This window comes from Neofelis nebulosa, chromosome 8 (genome assembly GCF_028018385.1).
Source record: "Neofelis nebulosa isolate mNeoNeb1 chromosome 8, mNeoNeb1.pri, whole genome shotgun sequence".
NCBI classification, from domain to species: Eukaryota; Metazoa; Chordata; class Mammalia; order Carnivora; family Felidae; genus Neofelis; species Neofelis nebulosa.
In genome coordinates, this window is record NC_080789.1 from 42,946,076 (window position 1) to 42,959,176 (window position 13,101).

A 13,101-nucleotide genomic window follows, 5' to 3' on the forward strand; every position below is an offset into this window, starting at 1 on the left:
CCCAAAACAAAAATAATTTTAAAAAGGATTTCCTACTTCATCACTAATCTTTTTTTTGTTGTTTAATAATAAAGGAAGAAAGAAGAAACAAAAAGAAAGGACAGACTATTCTTGCCTAAGTGTCGTTCTTGGAAGCAGAGGAGTGTTTGCTTTTCTTTTGTTCTTTCAAATCCCAGGGAAGCGATGCAGGCTGGAGCTGCTCTTTGCCTTTTCATCTGCCAGGAAATAGCATACAAAGGCGAGGCTTCCCTGAGCAGGGCAGAGACATTGTGTTTTCTTTTTTCAATTCCCTGTTGAGCTGAGCCTTTACAAAAAATCTGCCCACTGTGCTTCTCTTGTGTTGTAAGCACCATGACTTGTGTTTTATTCTTTATATATCACATTTCCCATGTTTTATCATGTTAGCAAGTTAAAATGAATGCACATTTTAAAGTGCTCACAAGTGGAAAGTCTTTATTTCTTTGATAATGAATAAAGGTAGGGCTGCTAAAATATTCTAAGGGTAAATTTGCCTAGAATTAATGTACATAAAATATTCCATAGGTTATGTAGCCAGGCATAACATGAACAAATCAAGTCTCCAAGATCTAAGATTTTACAATAAATGAAATCATGCATATAGATAATAAACAGCATAATGAGAATTTCATTTCCTGCAAAGATATTGTCAAATATAGGACGAAATGACCAACATAATATATAGGGCAAAAATGACTTACTAGTGCTTAACAGTCTTGAAGAGGGTCACTTCTTACCCAAAACTCACCAATCAAATAAATCCTTCTTCTTCTAGGGAGGGAGACCAAGAGTGTGCTAGTTTAGCTGAAATCTCACCTTTGGAAGCATGAGGCTAAGAAAGGAGAGAGTCCTTGAGAGGATCCAGCAGACCTTGTAGAAACCTACAAGAGATGCTTGTGCTCAGGTTGACAGGGGAAGACAGAATGAGAGAATGAGGGGCTGTGCATGTTTGGAACACATAGTCAAAGATAAATGATAGCTCTTGTGATTAGGATAGATATGGCCCTCAATTGCAATAGAGTCTTGTTATGTATAATACTGACATTTTACATGTATTTTGTATACCTTCTATTCTTTGAGGTATGATCATGTGTGGCAGTGATAGAAGACTATTATAATTTTATTAATATTCTCATTTTATAGGTAAGGAAACCAAGGCTTAGAGACCTGCCCATAATCACCCAATGAAGGTGTGCAACATCTGGATCTAGAGCCCAAATCTTCTTCTCAGCTGTGAATGAGTTCTCACAAAGGGAGATCATGTGGTTATGAACCCTTGGCCTAACAGTGGAGGTATGTCCTTTCATCAATGTTTGAAAGCTAACTATAGATACCTGAGACCATTAGGGTTTGCAGCACTCTATTTTTATGGGGTTAATTATAACCAGTCTTGAGATTGCAGTCACCTTTCTATAACCATTCCCTGACTCCGTAACTGTTTATCAAAAGAGGAAATAGAAGACCTTCGATATATGATTATTGAATAAATTGCAAGACCTCCTTTGGGTATAGCAAGATCAGTGTATTTCCAGGCCATGGTTAATCATAAAATATAAAAACTAATGATTTGCTTCTCACATTTTTTTTTATTTGATGGTGATAAGACCCACCTTAAAGTTTCAAAGGCTATTTTTTTCATAGTTTACCCTCAACTATGATTGTAGACAGGTGGCTGAGATTGTTGCTAAAGGAAATTAAGCATGGAAAAAAGGAAATAAAGAAGCACAGGCTGGAGGGTTCAGTCTGAGGGTGAGAAGCAGCAGCGACCAGCATCCAGGAGCAGTGATGGGGAGGAAAACTTTGGTAGAGTGTCCAGTGGCTTTGACCAGCAGGGCCGAGGATGGCATCGTTCTGGTCACTTCTCGGTGTCATTTTCGAGGAACCCTCGAAACCCATTAGAGGAACCCTCTAGCCGTGGTTCCTGCCTAGTTTCTAAGCCTATTTCTCCAGCTATCCTTGCTATTTTGTGAGCCATGAGATATCCTTCCAGTAAATGCCTTTCTGCCTAAATTGGCTAGAGTCAGTTTCTGTTGCAAATTAAAAAAAAAAAAAAATCCCAATTGATGTGTTGCACAGACGTTGTTCACGTCACAAGTATATATGGACTAAGGAATGTGTGCTCATCACTATCTTAGATATTAAGGATAACAGCAATGAATATGATCAACAAGGTACTTGCCTTTATGAAGATGAAATTTTAGTTAGGTGCAGAAAGACCATAAACAAGAAAACAAATGAGCAAAATAAAGTCAGCGAGCAACAAGTGTTAGGGAGAAAAAAAAAATCACAGGCCTGGGGGAGAATAACTGGGCAGCAAGGCTGTTGCACTTTGGATTGGGAGGCTTTAGAACATCTCTCTGGGGAGGTGGTATTTGACCTGAGAGCAGAATGAAAAACAAAAACAACACAACAAAACAGTAATGGGTAAGTCTCAGGGCAATATATTCCAAGCAGAGGTACTAGCAGGAGCAGGGGTCCTGAGGTGGGAATGAATGGGATGTGTTCGAGCAACATTAAAAAAGAAAATACAGGTAGAGCTCGGCGAACAAGTGGGGAGGAGTGAAGATGAACGCAGACAGAGGCTAGAGCTTGTAGGGCCTTGTAGGCCACAGTTAGGGGTTCTGATTTTGTTCTAAGGATTTTAAGTAAGAAAGTGAGAGAAATTAATTCATATTCTAAAAAGATGGTTCTGATGGTGTGTGGAGAACGGATCATGAAAAGACAAAAGTGGAAGCCACAAGATCTGTTGGGTGCCTGTTCCAAGAGCCTGGGCCAGATGGAAGAGGTTAGCGGGGACAGAGCGAAGAAAGCGTATGCCGCCAGCTGCTTCTCTTACACCTCTGGAAAGTTTATGTTAATCAAGGGACCGTGAACCAGGGCCACCATGTAAATGCTTGAATAAACACTTCCACTTCCAAGCAACTGAGAAAGTCCAGGCAGTTTCTTTGTTTAATTTTTGTGTAATTTTCCATTCCATTCAGCTGAAAAGAACAGTCAGGCAAACATCGCTGCTCAATTCTTTGGCTTTGTGATAGAGAGAAACAGAACATAATGCCCCCAAAACCAAAATTCATTTTCCTCACACTGAGATGTTTTCTCAGTTAATTCAAGGTTTCATGACAAAGCATGTTTGCTTAAAATTGTAGAAATATAGGCTGGTCAAAGTCATTCTACAAACAGTGGTCTTAATCTAAAATATTTATGTGTAAATGTGTAATACTGTTTTGTGTATAGTTAAACAAGCCAGATATTTTAGAAACATAGTGCCTGGTGTTTGCTCAAGTTCTTTATAATTAACTCCATAAAACCAATACAAAAAATTATCGACAGCAAATACTGATTACTTATCACTGTTTATTGATTCTATTAATACTTCTGTGAAACTATTCCTAATCTTAAATACAATAAGAACGTGAAAGAACAGTTTATGAAATAATTCAGCAAAAAGGTTTCTTATTTTGCCTTTCACAACAATAGGGGATCTTTTGGTGCTATTAAAAATTACTGATGGACAACAAGATGGATAATTAGGATGCTATCTAATTAGTAAATTGACTCACATTGTCTCCATGTATAAATGGTTTGACTTTTAAATGAAATGATTAGTAAGATCAAATAATTGTCAATTCAGCTAATATAGTTTTTAGTCCTCTTTGAATGAATTATTTCCTCTCAGCTAATTATGCCAGAAGGAGACGTATTTTTGTATTTAGCTGTGCCGAATGTCATTTTAAATTTGCCTTACAAGGAGAGGGCCTTATGGAACTAAGTTTTAATTGGCCACAGTGGAAATATGGGTAACATCAACTTGATCTTAGGCAAGAGATCAAAACTAAGAGATTGAAAGATAATTTTCAGGTATTAGGGGCAGGATATAAGTTTTATGGAAAACCTACTCTCTATTAGATATTGTGCTACGCATTTTAAATATATAAGCTTATCTATTTAAGGTAAGAGCCCTGCGAATAAGCCTATAGGGAAGGCAGCTCCAAAGGATGTCACATCTAATGAATGGCTGAACCAAGATTAAAATCTATGTATATCTACCTACAAATATTTTGTGCTTCCTATAGATTCTTGTTTAATCTCCCTCAGTATTCTCTCAGTAGTTAAGTCCAACTTTTTCCATTATTTCTGCCCCACCCCTATTCTAATTAGAACCTTTCACCCTGTAGGTAAGTGCACCTGACACCTTAAAAAATATTTGCTTTTCTTCTGATCATGAAAGTGAGATGTACTTGCAGAAAACTTGGGAGCCACAGAGGAATTTTAAAAATATCCTATGTTCTTTGAACATAAAAATAACCTCTGTTAAGATTTTGACGTCATTCATGTCTTTCTCTTGAGTATTTTTCATACAAATTTGGGATTATGTTTCATCTCCAGCTTCGTATTCTGCTGGGTTTATCTGTTATTGTATCATTATATTTTTTCCTAGTTCACTAAATATCCTTTGAAAATGTAATATTTATATGGTGCAAACCACCCTTCTGAATGGATTACTAGAATACATTTAATCATTCTCTCATATATGAATATAATTTTAATCAATTTTTCCTCTTTTTAAATCCTATTATAATAAACATACCTATTTGCTCACTTTTCTGATGATTTGCTGAAAATACATTCCTATAAGTAGAATCCCTGTATTTAAAGAACCCCTCTTTTTAAAAAAAGCTTTTAATACATATTGACAAATTTCTCTGATTGCTTTCCATGTAAGTTGTAACAGTTTGTTCTCTTTCTCATCTTCAGCATGCTACACCCACAAAATAACTTTAAATTTGAGAAGCAAAAATTCCATCTAATTATGGTTTTAATTTGAATTTTAGCTTACTAGTGCAAATGGATCTTTTAAGATACGTTTATTTGTTCTTTGCATTTCTTCTGTAACTTGACCTCTCATGTTCTTTGGCTTTTTCTTACTAATTTGAGTTGGAGGATGTTTCCTCTTTTTTAATTTTCTTGAAGAATTTTTATAAGATTAGAAGGATCTGGCTTCAGAATGTTTGGTAGGAATTCACCTGTAAATCTGTTTCAGCTGATTGATTCTTTGTAGGTAGATTTTACAATATTGATTCAATTTGTTTAATGGTTATGATACATACAAGATACTTCTTAGAGTTAGCTTTGGTAAGTTATATTTTTCTAGGAATATATCACTTTTATCTAAGGTTTACATTTTACTGGCATAAAGTTGATTTTTAAGATTTCTTTGGAGATTAAATAATTTTCCTGTTTTATTTATTTATTTTTTAGTTTTCCTTACAATTTTTTACAATAAGTTTACAATATACAATATAATAAATTTTATAATACAATAAATATTAGTTTTTTGGTGACTGTTTTGTTTCAGGTAGTTAAGCTTATCAACCTGTTCCCCCTACCCCACTTTGGCATATCTTAAAAAAAAAAGTTCAAATCAAGTTACCCTTAAGTTTTTCTTTTTCTTTTCTTTTTTTTTTTTTGCTTGTTTGTTTTTGTATTGTAAGTTTTCCAAATCTGCTGTGGAATTTGAGGGATGCATTGATCAAGAGCACTGAGGCAGCTTGAGCAGTGCTGAGTAATGTATAGAACTGTTGAATTGTGGGGAGCCTGGGTGGCTCGGTCAGTTAAGCAATGGACTCTTGATTTCGGCTCAGGTCATATCTCATGGTTTGTGAGTTTGGGCTCTGCGCTGACAGTGTGGAGCCTGCTTGGGATCCTGTCTCTGCCTCTCCCTTGCTTGTGTGTGCTCTCTCTCTCTCTCTGTCAAAATAAATATACTTAAAAAAATAGTTGAATTGCTATATTGTACACCTGAAACTAATATAACACTGTATGTTAATTACACTGAAAAAAAAGAACACGGAAGCAGGCAGCTCCCACTCTGTGTCAGTTTACTAGGACTGCCGGAACAGAATACCACAGAGTGTTTAGTGGGTGGCTTCAACAACAGAAACATTGATCCCAGTTCTGGGTGCTGGAAGTCCAAAATCAGTAGGTTCAGTTTCTTCTGAGACCTCTCTCCTCAACCTGCAGGTGGCCGCCCTCTTACTGCCTCTTTACACGGTCATCCATTCTTTGTGCGTGCACCCCCTGTGTCTCTTTGTGTCCTAATATCTTCTTCTTATCAGGACACCAGTGAGATTGGGTTAGGGCCCACTCTAATGGCCTCATTTTAATTTAATTACCTCTTTAAAGGCTCTGCCTTCAAATACAGTCACTTCTGAGGTACTGGGGTTTGGTCTTCAACATATGAATTTGGGGGCAAGGGTAAAATTCAGCCCAGAATGTCATCTTTGAGGGACCTGGTCTTGAGAACTTGTGGATCATCACTCTGGAGCTCTCTCAGGAAAAGCTCTAGGAGAGGTTAGAAACTTGGGCCTTGGGGCGCCTGGGGGGCTCAGCCAGTTAAGCGTCTGACTTCGGCTCAGGTCATGATCTCACAGTCCGTGAGTTCGAGCCCCACGTCGGGCTCTGTGCTGACAGCTCGGAACCTGGAGCCTGCTTCAGATTCTGTGTCTCCCTCTCTCTCTGATCCCCCCCCCCTTTCATGCTCTGTCTCTCTCTGTCTCAAAAATAAATAAACGTTAAAAAAAATTTTTTTAATAAAAAACTAAAAAAAAAAAAAAAAAAAGAAACTTGGTCCTTAAATGAAAATGCAGAGGAAAAAGAAGCTACGTTCAATGTTAGTACTTGTATTTTTCGAAACCTCTATGCCATTTGTTTTTACTACTCTACCTAAAATGGATTGAAAATGGGATGAAATTTCTCACTACATTATTTGTGGGTTTCTGCAGGAATTTCTAATAATGTCTCTTTATTCCTAATAGCATGAGGCTATATTAATATGCACTTAAAATAGGTGAAGAACTAATTTCAGTTTAGAAGTAAGAGAATATGTTATGAAAGTCAAGAACTTACCTTTTGATCCAACAATGATACAATTAAAAGAAATTCCCTCTGACCTTTGATTAATGATTTGATCTTTACTTTTACTGCTCTAGCCAGCTTTTAAACTTTCATTGCATTTTCTTCATAGGAATTTTGGTGGGTAGCTCGTAGACATAATCAGACATGTTTAGCCACATGTCCCTTTTATATACTTGCTAAAATGACTGCTTTTCCTATCTTGCTACCCATCACCATATCATTCCCCAAAGTTTTTAATTTTTAACTGAATTATAATTGACATATAACTTTATATTTGTTTCATGCATATAACATAATTATTTGATATTTGTATATATTGCAAAATGAACACCATAATAAGTTAACATCCTTCACCACACAGCTACAAATTTCTTTTTCTTGTGATGAGAACTTCTAAGACTTACTCTCTTAGCAGCCTTCAAATATGCAATATAGTATTATTAACTATAGTCTCCATGCTGTACATTACATCCTCATGACTTAATTTATTTTATAACTGGAAGTTGGTACCTTTTGACTTCCTTTACTCTTTTTGCCCACTCCCATCCCACCTCTGGCAGTAACCACTAATCTGTTTTCTGTATCTATGAGCTCAGTTTTTTTGTTTTGTTTTTTGGTTCCACACATAAGAGTGAGCATATGGAATTTGTCTTACTCTCTGTGACTTATTTCACTTAGCATAATGCCCTCAAGGCCCATTCATGTTGTTGCAAATGGCAAGATTTCCTTCCTTTTAATGGCTGAGTAATATTCTATTGTATACACAGACAACACACACACACACACACACACACACACACACACACACACCACATTTTCATTATCCATTCATTGATGGACACAGGTCGTTTCCATACCTTGGCTATGGTATATAATGCTGCAATGAACATGGGAGTGCATATATCTTTCTAAGTTAGAGTTTGTGTTTTCTACAGATAAATTCCCAGAAGTGAAATTGCTAAATCATATGCTAGATGCTAGTTTTATTCTTTCTTAATTTATTTCTTTTGAGAGAGAGAGAGAGAGAGAGAGAGAGAGAGAGAGAGAGAGAGAGAACGAGCTGGGGAGGGCCAGAGAGAGAAGAGAGAGAATCCCAAGCAGGCTTCGTGCTGTCAGCACAGAGCCCAATGCGGGGCTCAAACTCATGAACCATGAGATCATGACCTGAGCTGAAGTCAGACACTCAACTGACTGAGCCACCCAGGCACCCCATCGTCTGTGTTTTTTATAGTAACTATACCAATGTAAATATTTATGCCAAGAGTGCACAAATGTTCCTTTTCCCTACATCATTCTAATAACCATTCTAATAGGCATGAGGTGCTATCTCATTTTGTTTTTATTTGAATTTCCCTGATGATGAGTGATGTTGAGTACCTTTTCATATATCTGTTGCTGCCCCCCTAAGTTTTTGTTCTAACTCTTCTCTCCTTTTCTTCCCTGCCTCAGAGCGTTATTACTAAGACTAATCCTCTATGTACATTCCTTTTGCTCTTCCCTCCCCGCTCCCAGGGCATTGGTCTCCACTGTATGGTTCAGGCTTTCTAGGAGGTACCAATGAACATTCTTTTGGGGAGCAGGGAAAACGCTAGAACTATTAATTACATTTATTTTATCTCCTCTTCAGTTGTTTTTGTTTTATAATTATATTCTATAATGTATAATGTATAATTACATAGCACAGGTACAATTTACCAATAAATATATGTGTAAATGGTTTATTAAATGAACAGAACTCATCGGGGTGTGCCCCAGATTGAATGATTTGCATGCAGGAAGTTTCTTGGGGAATGTTCTCAGGATCAACATCCGTGGAGGTTGAAGGAGACAGGATTGCACCATGGGTCTCAACTGGGGCAGATTTAATACCCCGAGATATATTTAGCATCATGGGGAAATATATTGGCACCTAGTGGGTAGAAGCCGAGGATACTGTTAAATACCCTCTAATGCACAAAGTCGCCCATCCGACAAAGAATTGTCCCCCTCAAAATGTCAATCTTGCTGAATTTGAGAAACACTGGGGCAGAAGGAGAAGCCGGGTGGCAGTCACAGCCGAGGCCTCATTTTATTCAGTGGGGAGCTCTGGAGTTGCGTCCTTTGGTGTCCAGCATGGACCAGTCATTGGATACAGGCTGCCTTCAGAAATGGCCTGTTTTGAAAGTCTACAGTATGCACTCTTTTGTGCACAGCTTCTTTTGCTCAACATTATATTTATGACATTCAAGTTATTGTTGCATACAGCTGTAGCAACAGCTACAGCTTTTATTGCCGTATACTATTTCGCTGCATGAATATATCACATATTCTACCACTGTACCATAGGTGAACATTTGAGATGTTTCTAATTTTTTTCCTATCACAAATAATGCTGCTGTGAACACTCTGGTATACATCTCTAGCTACACATGAGCATGTATTTATATTGGGTATATACTAAAAGTGGAAGCACTGAGTCATTGGTTTTACACATTTTCAACTTTAGTAGATAATGTCAAATAGTCTTCCAAAATGGTTTTGCCAATTTACAGTCTCACCGGCAGTCTGTGTGAGTGTTCCCATTGTTCCGTGTCCTTGTGAACACCTGGTGTTGTCAACCTTTTAAATGTTACCATTTTGATGAGTTTGTAGTGGTGCCACAATATGAAACTGGATGAATTTTCCCAGTGACTGATGAGGTCATCATGTGTTTATGGTCATTTGAATACCTTATTTAGTGAAAACCTGCTTAAGTCTGTTGCTCACTTTTCTATTTTGTTGCCTATTCTCTTCTTCTTGATCTATAAGTTCATCATAATCTAAATACAACCCCTTTATTAATTGTGTATTTTCCAAATATCTTCCCCTATTTTCATATTCTTAAAGTCTTTTGATGAAGTTATTAATTTTAATCCAAATTTTTCATTTCTTCCTACTGGTTAGTGTTTTTTTTTTTCCCCACTATATAGCCTAGATCATGAGCATGTTGTCCTCCAAAAATTTTATTGTTTAGTCTGTCATTTTTAGATCTACAGTCTACTTGGAACTGATTTTATGTATGGTGGAAAGTAAAGAGTTAGAATTCCATTTTGTTTCCAAGTGGATGTCTAATTTACTCAGAATCATTTGTTCAACATAATGAACTTTCCTACTGTTTTTATCGCCTACTTTGTTGAATATTGAGTCCATACATGCAAGGGTCTTTTTCTTTTCTGTTTTGTTGGTATATTTGTCCATTTTTCCCCCCTTAACTAGTGGAGCTTTATAATAAGTCTTGATATCCAGTAGAGCAAATCATCTAATCTTGTTTTTCTTTTTTTGTTAAGTTTTTTTATTTTAATTCCAGTAGAGTTAACATACAGTGTTATACTAGTTTTAGGTGTACAATATGCTGATTCAACAATCCTATACGTTACTCAGTGTACTGAGTGTACTTTTAATCCACATCCCCTATTTCATCCACCCCCCCCCCACCTCCTCTCTGGTAACTATCAGTTTGTTCTCTATACTTAAGAGTCTGCTCCTTGGTTTCTCTCGCGCGCTCGCTCTTTCTCTCTCTCTCCTCTTCGATCATCTGTTTTGTTTCTTAAATTTCATATAGGTGAAATCATATGTTATTTGTCTCTCTGACTGATTTCACTTAGCATTATACTCTCTAGTTCCATCCTTGTTGTTGCAAATGGAAAGATTGCATTTTTATGGCTGAATAATATTACATTGTATTTTATACCACTTCTTCTTTATCAGTACATCTATTGATGGAAATTTGGGCTACTTCCATAGTTTGGCTATTGTAAATGATGCTGCAATAAACATAATAATGCATGTATCCTTTTGAATTAGTGTTTTTGTATTTTTTAGGTAAATGCCCAGTAGTGCAATTATTGGATCATAGGGTAGTTCTATTTTTGACTTTTTGAGGACCCTCCAAACTGTTTGCCACAGTGGCTGCACCAGTTTGCATTCCCACCAACTGTGCACGAGCGTTTTTTTTTTTCTCCACATCTTCGTCAACACTAGTTGTTTTTGTGTTTTTGATTTTAGCCATTCTGACAGGTGTGAGGTGATATCTCTTTGCATTTCTGCAATGATGGTGATTTGAGCATCTTTTCATATGTCTATTGGCCATCTTGATGTCCTCTTTAGGAAAATATCTGTGTATGTCTTTTGCCCATTTAATTGGATTATTTTGGGGGGGGGTGTTGAGTTGCATAAGTTCTTTATATATTTTGCATTCTAACCCTTTCTTGGATATGTCATTTGCAAATATCTTCCCCCATTCCATAGATTGCCCTTCAATTCCATAGACTACCTTGTTGATTGTTTCCTTTTCTGTGCAGAAACTTTTTATTTTGATGTAGTCTCAGTAGTTTATTTTTGCTTTTATTTCCCTTGACTCAGGAGACATACCTAGAAAAATGTTGCCATGACCAATGTTAGAGAAATTACTGCCTGTATTCTCTTCTAGGATTTTTATGGTTTCAAGTCTCACATCTAGGTCTTTAATACATTCTGAACTTATTTTCGTATATGGTATAAGGAAGTGATCCAGTTTTATCTTCCTTAGCTATCCAGTATTCCCAACAGCATTTGTTGAAGATACTGTCTTTTTCCCATTGTATATTCATTCCTCCTTTGTGGAAGATTAATTGGCCATATATTTGTGGGTTTATTTCCAGTTTTTCTGTTCTGTTCCATTAATCTATGTGTCTATTTTTATGCCAGTACCATACTGTTTTTATTACTACAGCTTTGTAATATAACTTCAAGTCTGGAATTGTGATGCCTCAAGTTTTGTTCGTCTTTTTCAAGATTGTTTTGGCTATTTGGGGTCTTTTGTGGTTTTATACAAATTTTAGGATTATTTGTTCTGGTTTTTGGAAAGTGCTGTTCATATTTTTTTAATTATTAGTACGCAACATATGTATACTAGCAATCTTATAATTTTTTAAAAATTTTTATATATTTTCGAGAGAGAGAAAGAGTGTGAGTAGGGGAGGGGCAGAGAGAGAGGGAGACACAGAATCCAAAGCAGGCTCCAGGCTCTGAGCTGTCAGCACAGAGGCTGACGCAGAGCTTGAACCCATGAACCATGAGATCATGACCTGCACCGAAGTCAGGCGATTAACCGACTGAGCCACCCAGACACCCTGCTGTTGGTATTTTGATTAGGATTGTATTACATGTGTAGATTGCTTTGGGTAGTATAGACATTCTAACAATATTTGTTCTTCTCACTCATGAGCATGGAATGTCTTTCCATTTCTTAGTGTTGTCTTTAACTTCTTTCATCAGTGTTTTATAGTTTTCAGAAGTAACACTGTCCTGATTTTCCCCCCAAAATTAATTATAACTCTTCTAGAACTTCATATAAATGAAGTTACATACTATATACTCTTTTTACATAAGGTTTCTTTCTTTTAGCATAATTTTGAAATTTATACACATTATTGCTTATATCCGTAGTTTTTATTGCTGAGTAATATCCCATGAATATGATGCATTATGTTTATCCATTCTCCTCTTAATGGACACATGGGTTGTTTCCAGTTTTTCAATGTTATGAATAATGCTATTATGAACATTCTTACGCAAGTTTTTCTGTAGAACTATATTTTCATTTATTTTGGTAAATATTAGGAGTGGGATCGCTAGGTTATAGAGTAGGTGTGTGTTTATTTTATAAGAACTGCCAGGAAATTTTCCGTGGTTATACTGTTTACATTCCCACCAGCAATGTATGAAGGTTCCAGTTGTTCCACATTCTCATCAACATTTGGTGTTGTCAGTTTTCTTAAAAAAATGTTTAACATTTATTTATTTTTGAGAGAGAGAGAGAGAGAGACAAAGCGCGAGTTGGGGAGGGGCAGGGAGAGAGGGAGACACAGAATCCCCAGCAGGGAGCTGTCAGCACAGAGCCCGACATGGGGCCCGAAGCCTCAAACCGTGAGATCATGACCTGAGCTGAAGTCAGATGTTCAACCAACTGAGCCACCCAGGCACCCCTGGTGTTGTCAGTTTTTAAAATTTTTGCTGTTCTGGTTGTCATATAAAGAAATCTCATTGTGGCTTTAATTCGAATTTCTCTGATGAATAATGATGCTGAGGTCATTTCCATGTATTTACTGACAATTTGTATATCTTGCTTTATGAATTGTCAATCCAAATGTTTTGTCTATTTTTTAAATT

At 36.7% G+C, this 13,101-nt stretch overlaps 1 protein-coding gene across 1 annotated transcript in view; it reads left to right on the forward strand.

Moving 5' to 3' along the window:
* The first annotated feature begins 1,271 nt into the window (after positions 1-1,271).
* KRR1 (KRR1 small subunit processome component homolog) overlaps positions 1,272-13,101 on the forward strand; it is a 115,182-nt gene continuing 103,352 nt past the window's right edge. Inside the window, exon 1 of the mRNA XM_058741982.1 lies at positions 1,272-1,311. Coding sequence (XP_058597965.1) covers positions 1,287-1,311 — 25 coding nt within the window. The 5' untranslated portion in view covers positions 1,272-1,286. The remainder of the gene's footprint in view (positions 1,312-13,101) is intronic.